At 38.9% G+C, this 23,098-nt stretch overlaps 1 protein-coding gene across 1 annotated transcript in view; it reads right to left on the bottom strand.

Moving 5' to 3' along the window:
- Window positions 1–5,242, bottom strand: part of LOC121298006 (carbohydrate sulfotransferase 11-like) — a 44,047-nt gene extending 38,805 nt beyond the window's left edge. Inside the window, exon 1 of the mRNA XM_041224689.1 lies at window positions 4,914–5,242. Coding sequence (XP_041080623.1) covers window positions 4,914–5,007 — 94 coding nt within the window. The 5' untranslated portion in view covers window positions 5,008–5,242. The remainder of the gene's footprint in view (window positions 1–4,913) is intronic.
- Between the last annotated feature and the right edge of the window lie 17,856 nt (window positions 5,243–23,098).

Below are 23,098 nucleotides of genomic sequence, written 5' to 3'. Positions count from 1 at the left end.
TTCTGTGGTGATGGGAGAACATCATATGCTGATCTGATGAGGAAACTGATCCTGCTCTCTTACATTGTCCATAGAGCTTGCCAGCTGATCTTGCATTATTCCACACTCTCCCATCTCATCCATTCTCCCTGCTTGGCCTGGGAAATGGCCTTTATACACCTGATCCTCTCCTCCTGCTTTTGCACCTCATTGGCTACCAGCTTCCTCCTTTGAGCCGGGGTTGCCTTGTGCCATGTAGGAGGACATAAACTGAGACCAAAACCACCTTTTCCATGCTGAACTTGCCCCATAATATCTCCAATTCGAAGGATAGCCTTAGCATCTTCCACAGCTTTCTTTGCCATCTATTTTCTTCCAGTTGACAACACAGGTGCTGCCTCCCTTACGCATTTGTCATGTGAATCTACTAATGTCATTTCCAGTTGGACTTTGGCGCACTTAAACTCCTTGGTTAGAACAGAGATTGGTAGCTGCAGTATTTCTTTACCATAAAGTCCCACTTTACTGAGGCAGCGTGGAACTCCCAACCATTTCCTGACGTATGAACTGATTAAAGCTTCCAGCTTCTCAACTGTTGTCAAGGAAACTTCGTACAGTCAGTGGCCATAGCAGTCTTGGCAGTAGACCAAACTGAAAGGTTTCAGTTTGCCTGGCAAAGCGCTGCTGTCTATGCTCTTCAACCCTTCCACTGCTTGTTGTCTAACTTCTCACACACAAACTGTGTCCTTTAGATCCCCGTCGTACCATCTCCTTAGACTTTTCACTGGCTTCTCGGACACTGTTTGTATTGCCTCACCAGTAGAACCTTTTATCTACTAATTTACCTTTAATTATAGAGATGCTCCTTGATTTAGTGGGCATGAATTGCATTTGTGCCCATTCAATGTTATTGGTTAATTTGCCCAATAACCGATTAGTGTAGGCTACTGTTGTAGTCATTGTTGTCATGTCATCCATGTATGCTCGAACTGGTGGTAGTCTCATTCCAGAAGCCAAGCACTCTCCTCCCACTACCCATTTTGATGCCCTTATAATTACTTCCATTCACATGGTAAAAGCCAGTGGAGAAATGGTACATCCTGCCATTATTCCAACTTCTAGACATTGCCATGTAGTGCTGAATTCTGAAGTTGAAAAACTAAATTGCAAATCTCCAAAGTAGGCTTTCACTAAATTTGTTATTGTCATCGATACGCTGAAAAAATCAAATGCTGCCCAAAGACGTTCATGTGGCACTGAACCACATCCATTAGCCAAATCCAGGAATGTCACATGGAGCTCCTTCCTCTCCTTGTTTGCTGATAGAATTTGTTGCTAGATTATGCTCATGTGTTCTAAGCATCCTGGGAAACCTGGAATGCCTGCTTTTTGTACTGAAGTGTCTATGAAGCAGTTCTTTAATAGGTAGGTTGACAATCTCTGAGCAATAATGCTGAAGAAAATCTTGCCTTCTATGTTTAATAGGGAAATAGGATGAAACTGACTGATGCATGTAGGATCCTTTTCTTTTGGTATAAAGACTCCATCTGCTCAGTGCCATGCTCTTGGTACAACCTGTTTTTCCCATGCCACTTTCATCAATTTCCACAGGATTTGTAGAACTCCAGAAGCACTCTTGTATACTCTGTATGGAAGTCCATTAGGCCCTGGAGATGATGATGCCCTTGCTTTTTTTACAGCTTGCTCTACTTCTTTCCATTTAGGTGCATAGTCCTCCATTTGGTATTCGGGTGGATTGATAGGTGGAATATCTGAAGGAATTTTCCTGCCTTTTTGAATCTGTATGTGTTTCCTTTAAATATCTCTCCAGCTCAAATTTAGATTATTTTAGTGTGCCATTTTTCTCGCTGGTGAATATCTTCTTTACAAATTTGAATGGATCTTTATAAAAGTTAGTTCTTGCACTCTCTCTTTTTGTAGCGTTTCCATAGGTGCTCTGCACAATGTTGCAAGCTTATCTTTTATGACCCTTTGTAACAGATTGAGTCCCTCCTCCTGACTTTGATCTGCTTTTTTCCATTGCTTCCTCAACTGCATCCTTTCTCTAACTAAGCGTTCAATCTCCTGCTGCCGTCTAGACTTTCCAGGAATAGTTTGTACTTTTTCCTTCCTTTTTTCAATTCCAAACCTCTCGCTTTCATATGCATAGATGATGTCCCCAAATTTATCCAGCTTCTTTTTAACTGTTCCATTTAACCTTTCCAGTAAAACAGAGATCTGCATTTACTGTGTCCCATGCAGTTTTCTCACAAGCTCTTGGCCATTTAACTCCAGGCTTGTGCCCGTTGAGGTTCTTTTCTCTCTTGCGCTGGTTTGTCTGACCGGGTTCACAAGGATCATTAGGTTCATCACTAGTTGTATCCATGCAAGTCCTCCTCACATCTATGACAGGGGCGCTGATATCCTGCAAACTGTGGTTTGCTTCCTGTCACTGGATTTCATTCGACTGACTTGACTGACTTTGTAAGAAGTACTGATCAATGCGAGGCCCTTATCCCATCTCCCTCAAGCATTTCATTCTCTTCAAACCCCTGACCGTTGTCGCCTTGCTCCAGCCGCAGACACAAACCTGGAGTTCCATGTCTTTGCTAACTGCAGATCTTGAACTAGTCTTTTGTGAAGTACTCTTCGTTCTCATATCCAGTTTCCGTTCCTAAGTCATTAACCGTGTTATCCAACGTTGAGTCATCTTCCGCCCCCGCTCTCGCAGACTCTAGGGGTATTTTTTTTTTTAATTTCTTAGAAGCCTTGAGCGGGTGTCTCCAGCATCCTGTTTACCTTTGAAAACAAAGAGCTGGATACTGCTGACCAGGGTAGTTAACCCTTGCCAGCCCCAATGGGGTCTTTTTCCTCCTGTCGGCTGTCTCTCCATGCTGTCACAAGGTCTTTCCCTTGTTGCCAGTTGCACTATTCACTGGTTTTATCCAGATCTTCTTGATTTCCATTACAGGAGAGTAGATGTTGAACTTCATGTTGATTTGAACTTGGCTCTCACCAAGATAAGCATCAACTAAGACATAGCTTTGCAGTAAACTAATGTGATCCATAATATTGACATACTGAAAGACACTTAGACAAACATTTTCTTTCGGAATGTCTTGAACCATGGAGCATTTTATAGTCAGGGGAATTTTGACTTCAACAGCCACATTGCTTTTCTTTGAAAACAGTCTCCAATTTCCCGTTGCCTTCTTCCTGTGTACTACAGATATGCCATCAGATGAGATGAGATGAGTGTTACATTACCTTGAAAATAGGAGTAAGTCTATCTGTGTCCCTGCCAAATATTACAAGAAAAACAAAAAAATAAAAATAAAAAAGGAACATCTTTTTTCACTTAAAGGAGAGGAAGCTAGGGTGTCTGACATAGATAAGGTTTCAAATGAAGGCCAGTTCACACAAAGGATCAATGAATAAATGTCCTGTAAACAGTGATCCAGGAATTACATTTTATTATAAAACTTAACAATTCTGGAACATTGCAGCTTTCCCACAACAGACATCTAACATAAACAAGATTGGCAGCCATGGAATATTAAATGCCCATGAACAGCTTAATAGTTTAATCAAAACCAGAACAAGTTGTTTCCAGATGAAAAGCACAGCCCAGCTTACTGAATGTGTTTCAGGCTTAAAGATTGTCGCTATAAACTGGCTTAAAGAAAGCAGCAGGCTGTACAGAAACACATTGAGTGTCACCACCCTCATTGCTTTGGGAAAAGCCACCTATAACACAGCAAATGGCAATGCATTTCAATACATTTGTTAAGTTGAGCCTTTGAGTATCGATAGAACTTGTTTAAGACAAACCGTCGTGCAATATATATTCACCTAAAGAGCACTACTGAAACCATTGTATTTGTACAAGTAAAAGCTCTAACAGACATTTACATGATAATTGAGTTCAATTTTTCCTTCATAATAATAATAATAATAATAATAATAATAATAATAGCAAAGTTTGATTTATGCATGGAGGACGTGCCCCATACGTCATCTCCACTGCTGTCCCGCCGAAGACTGCGAGATCTGCGGTCATCCTTTTACTGCAATAGTTTAATAGCCATTTCTGTAGACCTCCTCCTGCAAAACTCCACACCAATACAAAATGCATCAACCAGGAGGTCTGAATAGGATACATCCGTGGCGTTTTAAATTCAAATATGTATCCGCTGACTGAAGCAGGAGTACGCTGAAGAACTTGCCAGTATACATTGCTCTTAAAATGGGTCATATCTGACCTCAGCGTTTTCAGTGCGTGTCAAATTAAGCACAGGTGGGACGGAGTACGTTGTTTGGAAGCTCAACAGATACACAATGGTACGGTGTTTTCAGCTTTGTTTATAGTACGGATTTCAAAACACAAGCTACACAGGTGTTATTAACTTTTTTGGGGACAGTGGTGATGTATCATTAAACTCTAGCAATATCGCAGATTATTTAATCAGATATAACGGGCATTGTCCCTTTTCACCATCTCAAAACAACTATACTTTTGATATTAAAGCTGGTTGACATATAATAAGGTAGGCTGATCTGTTTCAAAATAGTCAGCACTGTGACACGAAACTGCAAAAAACGGTTTCTAATGGAAAAAAAAAATGAGAATAGGGTAAGGCAAAAAAAAGTGCATCGTGGAAAATAATATTTACGCACCGTATCAGCATGTCAAAGTAGAAACCAATCAACCTACTGTTTTATTTAGAAAGTTAATTAAAACAGACAGAAATGCACTTTGAGTTGGAGAACAAAATCATTCACATCAAAACATTTTGTAACAGAGTGACATTGTTGTAATGCTCTCCCATAAATAACGCTGTTACTTTGTAACCCCCTTCCTATTTTCAATATGAACCACATTGCAGCGAGAGTCACTTTTAGTAAAGCAAGCGATACACTTAAAAGACTCTTACCTGGGTTTGAGTTACTTTGAAAGTAAAAAATCACAAGGACAAAAGAACCGAAACATGTAGCCAAAACCAGCCTGCAGATTTTCGGCTTCCTCATCCTGATCCTTCCTTACAGATCACAGGTCCCGGGAGGCAAAACATACGAAACCGGGTTTGGTTTTTGCTTCGTTTCTGCTAGCCAAAAAAGAAAAAAAAAAAAACGTAACTTTCAGAAAACTTAGCTTAATAGTTCAACCACTTGAAAACTCCATGATCCCTACCATATATCTCTTCTACTCAGCAACCAGCAGCAAAAGGTAGAAATATAACTGAAACATCCAGCGGGGGGGGGGGGGGGGGGGGGGGGTACCATCTGACCACAGACACTTTACCCTTTTGTTCGCCAGTGTTTGCTCTCACGTGTGTCCAATGCTGTACTTTTTAAAATGTCGCCGTGTTTTCTGTGATTAACAGTGCAGTCCCTTACAAAATAATGTAGATCCAAATTTGCGATTGAAACAAGGTATTAGCTACGGTATTGTTCTCCACTGTCTATTGTATTTGAACCAATGCACAAGTAAGTAGCAGCTCAAGGTGTCTGTCTGTATTGCTGCTGCTCCACAGAACAGTTGTTCAAGACCTCCAGTTTTTGGAACCAATCAGAAGTCCGTGTTTATAGGTAGCTGTCATACAGCGTTAAATCATGTGTGTTCCGGCAGATAACGTCCCTGTAGTAGAAACGTCACTCTTTAAAATCACTGCAGACATGTGTAAAAAAACGACGGTGAGTGCTGTTATTTTTTGTTAGTAATGGAAGGATTAAAACAAACAAGAAGTATATTATTATTATTATTATTATGATTATTATTAATAATAATAATAATAATAATAATAATAATAATAATATTATTTATAATAATTTATTAACTAATAATAATAATAATAATAATAATAATAATAATAATAATAATAATAATAATGTGTTATTTCCACTTGTCAAATAAATGTGACTATATACTGTAAGCATTCTTAAAGAAGGAATTTATTTGTAATTCATTCAACACCGCGTCAAACTTAATTTATGTAGTAGGTCACTTGGTCTGATTTTGATCCAGTGGTTGAGGTCCAGGACTTATAACCATTAGGTCAGCGGTTTAAATCCCACTTCTACCACTGTGTGACCCTGAACAAGTCACTTATGCTCCATCCTGCAGATGAGATGTTAACTGAATGTCTTATTGTAAGTAACCCTGCATATAATGCACAGTTCACAGCCTACCTCTTTAAAGAGCTTAGTGATGGTAGTCCACCATGAAAGGCGCTATATAAAGATATTATTAATATAATTGTTGTATTTGATACATATTGCAATGGCATACTCTACATAACTGCATAAAACCCAACACAAACCTCATGGTTTTAAAGTCAAATCTATTTATACTGTAAATAGCATGTTCTCAAATAAAACAAAGTATCTCTTATCCCTGTTCACAGCGCTTGCTTAAATGATCTGTAAGCAACAGGTGGCAGATTCATCATTGTTTAACCTTTAACAGATTTTTTTTTTCGTGTCCTGATAATCCTTTAATTTAAGGAGAAGCAAGTCATTTTATTGTCACATTACCTCAGGATCACAGAACTACTCAGAGTTAAGAAATTACAAAACAATAGCAAGGTAAACAGGACAGATGCACATTTTATGTCACATTACACTTTTAAACAAGAGACTGGAATAATAATACACACATATTTGAAAATATTACATTTATTTGAGATCATTCATCTTTAAGTCTGATGTCATTTTCAGGTCAAAAGATTTCACAGTAAGAGCACAAGTGTGGGCTAAATAATGACACGTCAGAAATCAGAACAGCACTGTGTAGCAATGTGATAGACAAAAAGATCCACAGAGTCTCACTAGCACATTTCTTAAAATGGTCAATTTTAAGATATAGCAATTGAATCACTGGGACTTAAAAAGGTATAGACACAGATAACCATAATAATGCAACAATTTCAAAAAATGGGTTACAGCAGTCAGACTAAAGGCATGATATGAATCCATATCTTTCCATGAAATATATATATATATATATATATATATATATATATATATATATATATATATATATATATATATATGTATATAATCTATAAACTACCCCACAGATTAAAGCTTAGTAAATAAGGTTTATGCAGATTAGAATGAATATGGGAATGTACAGGATTTCTAGATTCAATCCACACAGCTGCCTTGCTGACCTAGATATTCACTATGACAAAAGCTTTTGTATATAGAGGGTTATGGTATTTGTTGACGGTAGCGTGGGTTCAGTTGCTTATGTACTTTTTGTATAAATAACTGTTGCCCACACTTACTTTTTTTCCTAACATTTTTGTACCATGAAATGTCTTGGTCAGTATCTAATACATTCATAACTGAGTCGGGGTGGGGTGGGGGGGAGGGGTCTGTTTCCATTTTGCTCGAGTCATGCATTTCTAAAACAGATGAAGTGGGTCGTTTCAGGGTAGGAACTGCATGGCAAAATAAGGAAAGATAAATAAGTGATGGGGGTGAGCTGAATGCATGGTTAACTTTGTCAATTCCTTTTAAAATTTTATGTGCCCCTTAATAATCACTTTGAAAACTGACATAGCTTGCATGTAAGTGTTCATAACATGTTGCCAAAACATAAAATCAAAGAAACTCAGCATTTCAACTGCATGTCTGCAACCATTCATACTTTTACTGCAGTTATTAACCCTTATAACTTTACCACAGTGTTTTCATGGTTTTGCCATGTCTTTTCAATGGTTATGCTATGCATTTGCCATAGCTTTTTTGTTTTTATTTTGTTCTGATGTTGAATTATCATCTTTCTCAATATGTTTTGTTGTTGCATATAAAAGTTGCAAAGGTTCCAAAGTACAATGCTTTGTAAGTCCTTGCAGAATTCAGAGCAGGCATCAGAATATTGCCAAGCCCTTCAGTGGGCGTTTATCAAATGTAACACAATCTGAACAAGTCCTCATTTGACTACTTTGGAAAATATACCTCTTGTCAAGCCATTAAACCCTGAATAATTGGCTTGCCTGAGACTCATTAGGGTTACAAGGTAAGGCATGAACCCAGAAGGATATTTTCCACAACCCCAGTGCAGGGTGCCCCTAATTGGACCTCAGAAAGCAGACTTCACAACTTTAACTTCAAAGACAGAACAGAAGCCCCTTGCTGGTCACAGATGGAGTTCTTTTGAACTGTCAGTAATCCCAAACCCAAGTGTAATTTGAACTGCTGGTCTGATAAAAATATAAAGTGTTCATTAAATATGAGGAAACTTTTTTTTTTGAAGCAACTAGAGTCAAGTATGTAGCATTTTCAAACAACTTTCCCACATTTGATTGAAAATGCCACTTTCAACACACTGCTTCAGCTGTTAGCCAGAATTTCCTTTTGAGTGTCATTTCTTCAATATCTGTTTCATTATCATGAAACTCTAGACTTGCTGTTGGCTTCTTTAACAACAGTCAAGAAAGGTTTGTGAATATCCAGCTTTATTGAATAGTTTCCTATCTGAAGCACAGGAGACAAGGTTATTCATTGTTAGGATGTAGCAGATAAACAATGCCTTAATTTGTTTCAAAGTGAAAATAACAGATGGAAAGGCACTTAGAAAAGTTTAACACAGTATTTTTTTTTTTCATATTTTGTTAATCATTTACCCTGGTTTGCCATGTTTAATAATATGCTTTACCATAACTCACTGTTCTTTATCATGCTTTCACTATGCTTTCTAACACTCTGCTATGCTTTTACTGTGGGAGACTCTTTTATAAGGGGGATGAGCACCAAACAAAAATGAACTTATAGGTAAGGCTTTGGTTTATATACCCCTTTAATTGTCAAAACATTTGTGAGCAAGAATTATTTAAGCCACTATACAGCAAGAACAGGATAAGGTTTTTACCTTATGCTTTTATTTCTTGAAGTGATATTAAGTGAAGTGATAAATGTGATTGCTATTGAACAGAATGTAATGATAACCAAAATGATATTATCAGGAGCTTTTCTCCATTGACTCATTGCAATGTGGTGATAATATAAGCAGAAGGTGAATGACATTAAGTAGAATTATCATGTTAATATATTTGTAACCAGATTGGTCAAAGGAGGTATCGTGTTGCTTACAGACATTGCGCCTGTTTCACTATAGTTGTCCTCATAAACGTGGCATAAATGTCTGTGCATCAGCTTTTGCAAACATACGTTGTCCATTATAAAAACATGGCTTTAAAAAGAAAGATCTGGCACAGCAAACATTGTTTATTTTAATGACAGACTACCGGCTTTCTCAGAAATCTCTTATAATTTCTTGCCGTTATGGTAGTTTATATATAATGCCACGTTTTATGGGTTTTTACTTTTAAATCTATGGAAAGTTTCAATCAATGAGCTGCATGTTGCCACTGATAAATGTATCCCCTACCCCCAAAACAAAATGTAAAGTCATTCAACAGAGTGCATAACTAGATTTCAACCTTGCTGGCTTCATCTGCGTCTACAACTCAGTATTAAAGCAACAGAGCTCAGTCACTCAGAATGATGGATAGCATTGTAAAAGTGAAGGAAAATAAAACAACTTTAACATAGCATTAGGCAATATACCCTGTAATTGTACAATTGTAACCAAGATGTATAATAAACTATATTTATGCTTGTATATCCGTTTGGTAAATGTAGAGTATATAGCTGAGGGCAGATTTATGCACATTCTAACAACCTTGGGGGCTGGTGTCTGTAATATATAACTATCCTTGGGACTGATTCCAAGTTTGTTTCAGATTTTCGTCAGAGTTCCAGCTGTTTGAAATGGCCTTTTAATTCAGTACAGTATTCTGCTCCCAGTAAAATAGTCGCTTCAAAATGAATTCCCCTTACTATCATGCTTCCAATCATTGTGTCTCAATTTGAGTTCTGTTGCTCCAATACTGAGTTGTACAAATGTTCTCTAAATCTGCCTTTACCTGGCATTTAGCATGTCTGGAGCACATTCCTCATTCCTTTCAAATGATATGAAAAGGGATCCAATCAACTCAATTTTGGGGCTGGAGTACAGTATACAAAAATATCCCTTCTTTGCTCATTTGGAAAATGAAGAACAACTGTTTTGTAAAAACACAGTTGGTAATCGCATAGTAAAAAATGTAATGAATAAAGACTTCAACTTGAATTCAATTACACAAGCAATACTCTATCTTGAAAAACGCAATCTACAAGTAAACAGATGCTCTCTGCTTGGTTTGCACATGTCGTTGTGTTGTTGTTTTGTTTTTTAATCCCGCTTTTGAACACTTAGTGGATTGCAATGTTGTTGGGTGCAGAAGATTTAAAAACGATTTTGCAACCTCAAGCATATTTGACCCTTCTGAAAATCCTGCTGTCTGTCATTTATATATGCCGTACCAGTACTTTTCTTTTCCACCCGAATGAATCGTTCAACAGCTTGGAATAATGAGTGATTCAATTAATTATTGTATGCTATTTACATAATTCAATGCATCCATATAGGGGAAAGAATGTAATTAGACCAAAGAAGTTGTTCACTCCTATTGGAAATGTATCCAGAAAGTATACTGGACCCCAGAATGTATCACAGCTATTCAGTATTTCACACCTTTCTCCAGCTGAGGCAAAAGTCAACTTCATGAATAATTCAAGGAGACTGCTTTTCATTTTAGGGCAGAAAAATACAGCAAAAGGAAACTGTTTCTCCCAGTCAAAGACACAGTGACATACCTGATTGATTAACCTTGGGTCCTTATAGGCAACTTCTGAGAGTCACCTCAGCTTGATAATTGAGTTGGTGCCAAACAGCAAAGCAAGAGATGCCAATAGCATACATTCTGCTTTCCTTTAGTGTGGGGTGAGCACTGTTGTTTTAAAACACTGCAACACATGGTCTGCCTCATCCTTGACCAGAAAATTGAATCTTTAGTGGGATACCATTATGTACCAGTCTGTTAAGCCAAATAAACTGTGGAGGAACCCCCCTCAGACCACAGCAAGGCAACACAATGGATCTGGAACAATAATTGTGCAGTTGTCCTAATTCAGAGGTTGTGATATGTTCCCATGGCACCTGAATGGTTGATATCACAGCACTGGTAAAATGTGAACATATTACCATTCATTCTAGCAATGGATCATACCATTGTATCTGCTGCATTTCATTGCCATTGAGAACCATTTAGTAAGCAAAGGACATATTGTTGATTTGTAAATAGGAGACATAACATGTGGGTGCTCTTTCACCTTTAGGAATGCTACCAACAGCACCTGAAACACTGCACTATGCTTTCTCCTATGGAAATCTATTTTGAGATCATTGGTCTATTAAACTTCACATACTTCATATGCTAGTGATCCTGAATATTTGCCATGACCCATACATAAATAAAACAGTAGTATATATTGCAATCCACATAAACAAACAGTTTCAGATCTAAATACTGCATATATATATATATATATATATATATATATATATATATATATATATATATATATATATATATATATATATATATATATATATATAAACAACATTTGCATGTCAACATTTCCAGCTGTATTTCCAATACAATGTTATCAGAATAACAAAGCAACATGGTTTGAAAAAAAAGCAACCCACTGTTTCCCATTCTAAGTTATATAATACAGCTTGAAGATGTGATATGCATACAGTAGTGTATCAGAAACATTCCTATTTGGGTCATATCAGATACTTTCAAGTTAAACTGGTACCATCTCGTACCTACTGTACCATATGAAGATGAAAAAGAAACAGCAAAGACTAACTGGGAGAAGCAGACTGAAACACTGGCCAAACAGGAGGAAGTCAAATAAGTATCAATATGGTAATTAGCTTGAAACCTTATTTGCACAGTTGCTGGGTAAACATCTTCCGCAAGTATCTTTATTCCTGTTGCCTCTTTTAACAACAACTGACTGAACAACTCCAAGGGATGTGCCCACCAGACAGATACTATAAAAAGTCATTAAAGCCAGATTCTTAAGATAATTATACCTCTTAAGTAATTCAAGCCTGACTAGCGGTCATTAGTGTCTTCTAGTTGATTGCGTTGAAAGGGGCTTTCTGTACATGGTCAGCAGCCAAGGTAATCAGCGTTTTATTATGATTACAAACTGTTAAACATGCCGAGTACTTTACATATTTTCTTTAAATGATTTATTTACCCATGTTTAGCTTTTTCCTAAGTGTCTACAATGTGTCATTAACATTATATACAGTACTGTCGCATGTCATCCGCTCTAACTCTTACCATATTTAAAGAGTAAGTAATAAACATGTGTACTGTCATGTAGGCTGGATCAGAGAAAGTGTCTTTATATTAGTAACACCAGCACACATTATTTAAGTAACTGCAATAAGAGCCACTCCGAATGATTAGATCATAAAAAGGTAAGGTAAATTAAATTGGAAGCTACTTATGTACAGTGTACAGGCTTGAAATACAGAGAAATCAAGATCTCTAGAATATATATATATATATATATATATATATATATATATATATATATATATATATATATATATATGTATGTAGAAGTCAGATACCTCATGTTCACCAAAGAACCCTTACAAATATACTGTGTGACAGTCTTTAAATCAATGTATTGTTATGTCGTCCACTATTTACCAAATGCATGCAATTTAGCATATCTAGGTAGTGTGCGTAGGGTTTAAATCAAACGTGGCTAGCCTAAAAGGGCATGACATTATATTGGACTATTCCTCATGATCACCTAATTGGTGGGGTGGAAATCTTAAGCAAAGACTGTTCTCTAGAACCATCTGTAGTCAAATCTTTTGAGACTGTTCCTCTTGAAACATTAACTGTTTGCGCAGTGTTATATACAAAAAAGCATGTCACCCAGGTGCCTACAATAAATCCCGTCAAAATCTATTTTGTTGACCATAATGACTGAAACTGTCAGGTAGATTAATCTTTTTTTTTGTCAGGGATTGTTAAAAGATAGTATATAGCTCTGTGATTTCTGAGTGCCCAATTCCCAAACTGCCTCTTGCCATATGCTTTTTAAACCATTTTATTTAATGGTTGCTGTGAAATGTTTCCAGCTCTGGCATATTTTTTATACTGGCATAGATGTGCTATTGTTCTCATTTAAGTGTTAGTTAAAAACAAAAGAAAAAAAAAAACAAACAGTGCTGTGTTTTCACAAAATAAGAAGACGGTATATAAAATACCCAAAGTACTGTCAGTCTGCCAGAACAGTCTATCCCTTGCTAAAGTGGAGCTGCAGTATATAAAATTAAAGATAAAATGACATTTTTTGACCGTTGCACAATTGATCCAATATTTTGTCAACAGCTTTGTGAATATAGTACTCCCACACATGTTTATTCTGTTAATAATAAAGTCCAATTAATGGAGGACACAGTAACACTATTGACAAAACCTCAACATCTCAGATAATAACCTGGCTGATCAAAATAGTGTGCCTAAGGCTACAGGTTTAATTTGTTTGTTGTGTTTGTTTCAGTGATGATAGGCAAGACAGCACACCTGACAGACATGATAGAGGGATGATTGTTGCCACTTCTGTATCCAACTGAACAAATTACTTGCATGTTTTACGAGGGGCAGTCTCTACAGCAATGACTCTCTGGGTCATTCTGGAGTTCAGATTGGTTACAGTTCTCTAGAAGAAAACACTGGAAAATGCTACATTGTAAACACCTTGAAAACTCGTCATGTAGAATTAGTGCCGTTCTGGCTGCCTATAATCCTACACCCGATTGGTAGATGTTTCTTGTTTCACTGTTCAATCTCTGTATTTACCTGAGTTAGTTAGGAACCCTACAGCCGATGAGCTCAGTTTGTGCCTCTCTAGAAGGCATCGCTCCTACTTGCACTGATAGCTTTAACTGCAGAGAGGGAATAAAACACTTGTCCACTACACACCTGCCAGGTGAGAAAAGAAAAGCTTCTCAGGCAGAAGGAAATCCTGGCAGACACAGAAGTGCCATCAGTTTTCATGCTGACTTGTATAATTGCGCTGTGCCCGCTATACAGATGCTAGTCTGTCGACGGACACCATCAGCTAGAGGGTAATCTTTTTGAAGACAAACTCTTTACTCTAATACAACATTCCAAGCATGTACACAAGTTCCAAGTGATTTGAAAAGTAATATTTGTATTGTGTGATGATTCATGGTTCTAGCAATCAATTGCAACATTGAGAATGCAAGCATTCCCGCTGCATTCATTCATTCATTCCAGATCTCCCTTAGGTCTTACCTTGGCTATATTCTTTCAGAGATATTACTCACTTGGAGCAAACATGACAATGTTTAATAGACCTAGTCCAGGATCAGTAATTAATAGTATGTAACACAATATAATTTATGATGAGGTTTGCTTTAGTTGTATTTGTTTGTATAGGGTGACATATAAAACATGCAATATCACATATCATGCCAAGCAGGATGTTTTCTGTTAAATTGGGCAGCCACACCCTGTTGACTATCTATGTCACACATCAAAATGAGCTGAATTAGTTTATCTATGCTTTGCTGAAAGAAACAGAGAGACTTCTGGGACACCCTGTATATTTGATTATTTCCTCTTTTTACATCTGTTATAGCAAAGTTAGATCTGTTGATTGTTTATTGGTTGCTTATTGTTATCTGTTGAAAATCAATAATAAAACATGATCAATAAAGTTGTACTGGAGGACAAGCTTAGTAAATCTGTCCTCTTGTCTTTCACAGGAGTTAAACAAAAACTACTCCTGTGCTATGCAACATACTCTTCAGTTTAACTGGGCTTTCCTTGACTGAGTCCTTTATTTTGCCAATGGTATACCTAAGAGGTGATCTGTCGTCTAGGGATTTTTACTGATGTTTCACAAGAAACAAGATGTGAAAAAGGACTTTCCATCGAAAACTTTCCTGAGGGTAATGCAGGTGCTGCTAATCTCTGAGGAATGGTCACATATCCCTTCCGAACAGCCCAGATATTTGTATCAAGCTTAGTATCAAAATATTGGTCCTGTTGCCATGTGTAATTCAGGGTTCTGATGTCTGTCAATAAAAAGCATGCTACTTCTAATTGAATACTGTATATAATTTCTTTTTTTTTTTTTTTTCAAAAGGATAATCGTTAAACCAGCAAGAGTTTTTGCAGTTTAAATTACTTGCGGCAGGAACCGAATTCTGGTCAATTTTGATGACGACAGAGAAAACAACATTTTATGGAGTGCTATACAAGATTCATTCTCACTTGGCAGTGCCTAAGGGAAGCCCAAAAGGGCTTTTAAAAAGAGAATGAATATTTTTTGCTGCACTTTATCGACCCAGTAAAAGTTCTAAGAAAATAGAAGAAGCTTGATTTGAAGTCACTAACAGTTGGTAAAAAAATACAAAAAAAGCCTGCAGGATATAAAGTGCAAATCAAATGAGACTCTTTTCTCAAATAACAACATACTTTTATTCAGTGATTAACACTGGAAAGAAGCTCATTTGGTTTCCTGCAAACTTCTAATATATTTACATATATTTGCATCAAACAACTTTGCAATATCTCCTTGGCTGAAGTGATCAAAATGACCGATAGGTATGGTTATAAATATACAGCATAATGTACAGCCTCCCATTCCTTTCTGTTTGTTGACCCCGTGTAATGCACAACAATCTGTTGGTAAGGGAATCCTGGTTGCTATGTATCACTCGGTAATGCTTGACACACGGAAGCAAATAATACAATTATTTTATTTTAACATACCGTCTATGCATTTCAAATGTGTGTGTTGTCTTCTACCATTAAAAATAAATCAATGTAGGCATTTGCATTAATAGTCACTTTACTGCAGGGACATTCCTTTGATTACTTTTACTGGCTCAAACTGACGTTGGTTGATTAAGGTAAAGTACAGTGCTGGAAAATCTGTCCTTGGAACTAAGCAGTCATTTGCACTTACCAGTCACCTCTGTGAAGAGTTGGTTGTTTTTAACTGTCTAGTATACAAAATGTTTACGATACTTTAAACACGCTGTAATCTTATAAAAGCTGGTCTTACTGTCTTAAAACATTCTTGTGTACCAGAATGTTATACTGCATTAGGGAAAGTGTTGACAGAAACTGATTTCATGGCTTCTATCATGCTTCTGCACTGTGAGATCATTGTCTATTAAGCTCAAGGTTTTAAATAAACTCTCTGGTTCTGTTGGACTAATCTATTATGAATGGACCTCAATTCATTTTCACATTTCATTTCAGAAATAAAGCTCCAGAGCTGTCTCAAACCCGACGGAACCACTGCACACATCTTTCTTGGCAGCAGGTTACTCTCGGGTTGGCATCATAAAAACATAAGAAAGTTTACAAACGAGAGGAGGCCATTCGGCCCATCTTGCTCTTTTGATTGTTAGTAGCTTATTGATCCCAGAATCTCATCAAGCAGCTTCTTGAAGGATCCCAGGGTGTCAGCTTCAACAACATTACTGGGGAGTTGATTCCAGACCCTCACAATTCTCTGTGTAAAAAAGTGCCTCCTATTTTCTGTTCTGAATGCCCCTTTGTCTAAACTCCATTTGTGACCCCTGGTCCTTGTTTCTTTTCAGGCTGAAAAAGTCCCTTGGGTCGACACTGTCAATACCTTTTAGAATTTTGAATGCTTGAATTAGGTCGCCACGTAGTCTTCTTTGTTCAAGACTGAACAGATTCAATTCTTTTAGCCTGTCTGCATATGACATGGCTTTTAAACTCTGAATAATTCTGGTCGCTCTTCTTTGCACTCTTTCTAGAACAGCAATATCTTTTTTATAGCGAGGTGACCAGAACTGCACACAATATTCAAGATGAGGTCTTACTAGTGCATTGTACAGTTTTAACATTACTTCCCTTGATTTAAATTCAACACTTTTCACAATGTATCCGAGCATCTTGTTAGCCTTTTTTATAGCTTCCCCACATTGTTTAGATGAAGACATTTCTGAGTCAACAAAAACTTCTAGGTCTTTTTCATAGATTCCTTCTCCAATTTCAGTATCTCTCATATGATATTTATAATGTACATTTTTATTTCCTGCGTGCAGTACCTTACACTTTTCTCTATTAAATGTCATTTGCCATGTGTCTGCCCAGTTCTGAATCTTGTCTAGAGATTTGCCACTCCTCCTATTTTTGTGTCGTCTGCAAATTTAACAAGTTTGCTTGCTATACCAGAATCTAAATCATTAATGTAGATTAGGAATAGCAGAGGACCTAATACTGATCCCTGTGGTACACCGCTGGTTACCACACTCCATTCTGAGGTTTTTCCTCTAATCAGTACTTTCTGTTTTCTACATGTTAACCACTCCCTAATCCATGTACATGTGTTTCCTTGAATTCCAACTCCGTTCAGTTTGAGAATTAATCTTTTTTGCGGGACTTTGTCAAAAGCTTTCTGGAAATCTAAATAAACCATGTCATATGCTTTGCAATTATCCATTATCGATGTTGCATCCTCAAAAAAATCAAGCAAGTTAGTTAGACACGATCTCCCTTTCCTAAAACCATGTTGACTGTCTCCCAGGACCCTGTTACCATGTAGGTAATTTTCCATTTTGGATCTTATTATAGTTTCCATAAGTTTGCATATAATAGAAGTCAGGCTTACTGGTCTGTAGTTACCTGGTTCAGTTTTGTTTCCCTTTTTGTGGATCGGTATTACGTTTGCAATTTTCCAGTCTGTCGGTACCACCCCTGTGTCAAGAGACTGTTGCATGATCTTGGTTAGCGGTTTGTAAATTACTTCTTTCATTTCTTTGAGTACTACTGGGAGGATCTCATCCAGCCCAGGGGATTTGTTTATTTTAATAGCTCCTAGTCCCTTTAACGCTTCTGCCTCAGTTATGCTAAAGTTATTTAAAACGAGATAGGAACTGGCATGTTGTCAGTATCTTCCTTTGTAAAAACTTGTGAAAAGTAATCATTTAATATATTTGCTATTTTTTTTTTCTTCATCTACGATTTTGCCATTTGTATCTATTAAAAATTTAATCTCCTCTTTGAATGTTCTCTTGCTTTTTTAATATTGGAAAAACATTTTGGAATTGGTTTTAGCTCCCTTAGCAATGTTCATTTCTATTTCTCTCTTGGCCGTTCTAACTTCCTTTTTGACTTGCGTTTGCAGTTCTGTGTACTCTTTCTGCGTACTTTCTTTTTGGTCCTTTTTTAATGCTCTATAAAGTGCCTTTTTTCGCTGAATATTTTTTTTAATTGATCTATTAAACCAGTTTGGCAATTTAGTTTTACATTTAGATTTGTCTACTTTAGGGATGTAATTGTTTTGCGACTCAAGTACTACATTTTTGAAGAAAAAACCATCCTTCTTCTGTGGGTGTTTTCTCTATTTTACTCCAGTCTACTTCTGTTAGTCTCTGTTTCATACCTTCATAGTTTGCTTTTCTAAAATTGTAAACCTTAGCTTTAGTCATTACTTTTGGGGTTTTAAAAAACACTTCAAATGAGACCATGTTGTGGTCTGAGTTTGCCAGTTTTTCTCTGACCTCTGTTTTAGTTATTCTGTCTTCGTTATTTGAAAAGACTAAATGAAGGCATGCCTCCCCTCTAGTCAGTGCCTTGACAAATTGTGTTAGGAAGCAGTCATTTGTCATTTCCACCATTTCAATTTCATCCTTCGTGCTACCCACCGGGTTTTCCCATTTTATATGGGGGAAGTTGAAATCCCCCATTAGTATGGCTTCTCCTTTGCTACACGCATTTCTAATGTCACTGTATAACAGATTATTTTGCTCACCATCTGAATCTGGCGGTCTATAGCATGCTCCTATTATTATGCCCTTTGAATTTTTGTCCGTTATTCTGACCCATATTGATTCGGCTTTATTTTCTTTGTCCAGGTTTAACACCTGGGCTTCAAGACTGTTTCTTATGTATAGCGCTACCCCTCCTCCTCTTCTGTCCTGCCTGTCTTTCCTATACAATGTATACCCGCAAATATTATATTCGTCCCCATCACTCTCAGACAACCAAGTTTCTGTAACACCTATCACATCATAGTTACTTGTTAGTGCAGTAGCTTCAAGTTCTAGAATTTTGTTTCTGATACTTCTAGCATTTAGATAAATACGTTTAATGGTTGTCTTACCTGAGTTGTTTTTCTTGTTTTGATGCGGTCTCCCTTCTGTTTTTTTGTTGATTTCTCCCCTTCCTTTTTAGTTTAAATGCTTCTGAACCTGCTCGAGGATTTTTTCTCCAAGTAGACTGGTTCCCTGGATGATGATGCAGTAGACTTGTCATGTGTCTGCACACTGTGGCACAACTGTGGATGATTGGTCACCAGAATTGTGATTAATGAATTGAGATCCAGTGAATGCTTTTTTATTGACTTCTTTTGTATTTTTTTTTTTTTTTTTTTTATTATGGCTGGGTGCTGGACTGTCTGGAGACTCCTCTGTGATTTGTGAAGCGGTCCATCAGCAGCCACTCTTCAAATGCAGTGGGTAAAATAATATCTGGGGTGTTGATTTTAATTTTTAATAGAACGTAGCGCCTTCAGAAATAGAGAACACAACAGCTCCACTTAAACTGTAACACGGAAGAAAATCTGTGCAATAGGGACCGTGCTTACGATCATCATCCAATGTGTTCTGTGTAACGAGATAGACAGGAAAAACAGCCTTTCTTAGATTTCTGTATTGGGTTGTTGTTTTCATCACAATGGAGTGGAACTTTGGTGGATAAAAAGGATATTTCACAATGATTAAAGTACTAGACTGCTAAAGAAAAACACACAGCTCTGTTTGAAACTGGATCTGTGATTACCTTTTTGAGGAAGGTCTATATATGCTGAGGCTTACATGTCTTTGGTTGGTGTATTTATAATGATATAAACTTTCTTTCTGGGACAGGATTTAGACTAGTTAAAAATAAATGAATATGTAATTCAATAAAATCAATTGATTGATTAAGAACTCACAGTAGCTTGGATCAGATAAAAAGAAAAACAGAAACAGGTTGGCAGACCCGCTGTCACAAAGACGGCCAAGTGGGCGGCGTCAGAACCAGGAAGGAATGAAATATACAAAGACGATGATGTGAAATGAAATGATGAAGACGCCTGTTGGCGCCGGTTTATTACAAAATAAAAGGTTTAAACAAACACGAAAACACAGGACACGGCACTCTACGCCAAAATAAATAGACAAACAAAAACAGACTAAACTTAACAAAACGGTGCACGGACAGACACTGACAAACACGGTGAGCAGATACTTTCTGTTGTTGTTATTATTATTATTATTACTACTATACTTATTTCCTCCGTCTCCAATCCCGTTCTCCGCTCACCGAACACCCAACCCCCAGTATGTGACAACATGCATCTATATATACTATTGTGCTGGGATTCAATTACCAATTAATTATTCACTTGAATCCCAGCACGTGAATTAATAAAGTGCAATTCCCCGTGCTCACATATTACTACATTTTACTTGCACGTGAAGTGCTGTGCAATCCTCGTGCCTAAATACACATATACATTTTTAAACACTCGTGTTACACAGACCCGTTTATATCCCGTGTACCAATGTCTATACACCAACATTTAAACACACCACACGCAACACATAACAGATAATATACACAGGGGCGGGCACTTTGTCACATATACCCCCTCCTGTGCAAAGCACACATGGCCTCAATGGCCACCTCCCCCCTTAAAAGCCCAGAAGTCCCGCCCAAAGTCCTTGGCCAGGACCAGAGGCTTCCAGGGGCCCACAGGTCGTAATGCTGTCAGCGGGGTAGCATTCTCCTGCCAGGGTAGTCCTAGCAGCGGAAAGGCTGCTTGGGGTGTGGTCTCCTGACCTTCCCCCTTCTTCGGCGCCGGCAGCTCCCCTTGGTGGGGCTTCAACCACCGTTCTTCCTGCAGGGAAGAAACTGCAGAGGGAGCAGGTCTCCGGACCTCCCCCACGATCTCCGGCGGCGAAACTGCTGCTGGGGTTGGCGGTCTCCAGACCTCCTCCCCCTTCTTCGTGGCCGGCAGCTCCCCTTCGTGGGGTTCCGGCCACAGTACTTCCGGCTGTGATGCGGAGCGGCGGGCAACCCCGGGCGATGCAGAGCGGCGGGCAACCCCGGGCGATGCAGAGCGGCGGGCAACCCCGGGCGATGCAGAGCGGCGGGCAACCCCGGGCGATGCAGAGCGGCGGGCAACCCCGGGCGATGCAGAGCGGCGGGCAACCCCGGGCGATGCAGAGCGGCGGGCAACCCCGGGCGATGCAGAGCGGCGGGCAACCCCGGGCGATGCAGAGCGGCGGGCAACCCCGGGCGATGCAGAGCGGCGGGCAACCCCGGGCGATGCAGAGCGGCGGGCAACCCCGGGCGATGCAGAGCGGCTGGCATCCTTGGGCGAAGCGAGGCTGGCATCCTTGGGCGAAGCGAGGCTGGCAGTCAGGACAAGCTGGGGTGCGGGTGTTGGCCCTCTTTTCGGCCACTGCAGCCGAGAGGTTCTTCCCCGTGCTTCCCTCAGCAGCCTATGCAAGGGCTGCTGAGGACCGCCAGCATCTAGTCCTGGCCCTTCTGGTGCAGGGAGAGGCAGCTCCTGCTCCTCTCCCCCTGATGGAGGTGGAGGCAGAGGAAGCTCCAGCTCCTCTCCTCGTGATGGTGGGGGAAGTGATACCAGCAGGCATTCACCCTCTGCTGGTGGACAGGGACCCAGCAGGCATTCACCCTCTGCTGGTGGACAGGGACCCAGCAGGCTCCTGCTGCTCTGCTCCTGCCGGTGGAGGTGGCGGAGGCAGAGGCAGCTCCTGCTGCTCTGCGCCTGCCGGTGGAGGTGGGAGCGGCATGTAGTCTCCCTTGTTACAGGGGACTGGTGCGGCTCTCCCTCGCTTGCAGGAGACTGGTGCGGCTCTGGAGACAGTGGTGGGTCCTCTGCCTTCCTCTTATGTGGCAGTTCCTCCTCTCCCTCCTGGTAGGGGCAGCGGAAGGGACAATTGGCAAAGAGATGGTCCTGGTTGCAGAGGAGGCACCCCGGCAAGGACTGGTTACATCGCCGGGGATGTCTGGCCCTTAGGCGGCACTCCTCCTCCCTGTCCCTCACCTCTTTATCCTCTTTCCTGCTTCTCCCCATTTCTTTCTTTTTTTTTTTTTGTAATCCAAAGACGCCCTTTTTTTTGTTTTCTTCCACACAAAAAAACCTCTCCTGGTCTGACGCTTGGAGGCGCTGTTAAATCCCACGCAGGACACCACGTGTCACAAAGACGGCCAAGTGGGCGGCGTCAGAACCAGGAAGGAATGAAATATACAAAGACGATGATGTGAAATGAAATGAAGAAGACGCCTGTTGGCGCCGGTTTATTACAAAATAAAAGGTTTAAACAAACACGAAAACACAGGACACGGCACTCTACGCCAAAATAAATAGACAAACAAAAACAGACTAAACTTAACAAAACGGTGCACGGACAGACACTGACAAACACGGTGAGCAGATACTTTCTGTTGTTATTATTATTATTATTATTATTATTATTATTATTATTATTATTATTATTATACTTATTATTTCCTCCGTCTCCAATCCCGTTCTCCGCTCACCGAACACCCAACCCCAGTATGTGACAACGTGCATCTATATATACTATTGTGCTGGGATTCAATTACCAATTAATTATTCACTTGAATCCCAGCACGTGAATTAATAAAGTGCAATTCCCCGTGCTCACATATTACTACATTTTACTTGCACGTGAAGTGCTGTGCAATCCTCGTGCCTAAATACACATATACATTTTTAAACACTCGTGTTACACAGACCCGTTTATATCCCGTGTACCAATGTCTATACACCAACATTTAAACACACCACACGCAACACATAACAGATCATATACACAGGGGCGGGCACTTTGTTACACCCGCACATTTATTTAATTACACACATAAATACAGATATAGAGCAGGTAAAGGTTTAAAAAATGGATTTACTAATAGGTCAGTTATTTGTTTGTAATTCCTGTCCACAATACTATACTGCTAGACTGTTTAAATATAAAGTGTCTCTACTGAAGCTTTTAGTCAATTTTTTTTTTATGTAGCAGCAGTACACAGATCTGGACTTGTATTTTTGTGTAAACTTCCATGATGTAAAG

This window comes from Polyodon spathula, chromosome 23, assembly GCF_017654505.1.
Source record: "Polyodon spathula isolate WHYD16114869_AA chromosome 23, ASM1765450v1, whole genome shotgun sequence".
Classification (NCBI taxonomy): domain Eukaryota; kingdom Metazoa; phylum Chordata; class Actinopteri; order Acipenseriformes; family Polyodontidae; genus Polyodon; species Polyodon spathula.
Note: the sequence above shows the minus strand (reverse complement) of the source record. Positions and strands in the feature narration are given on the sequence as shown.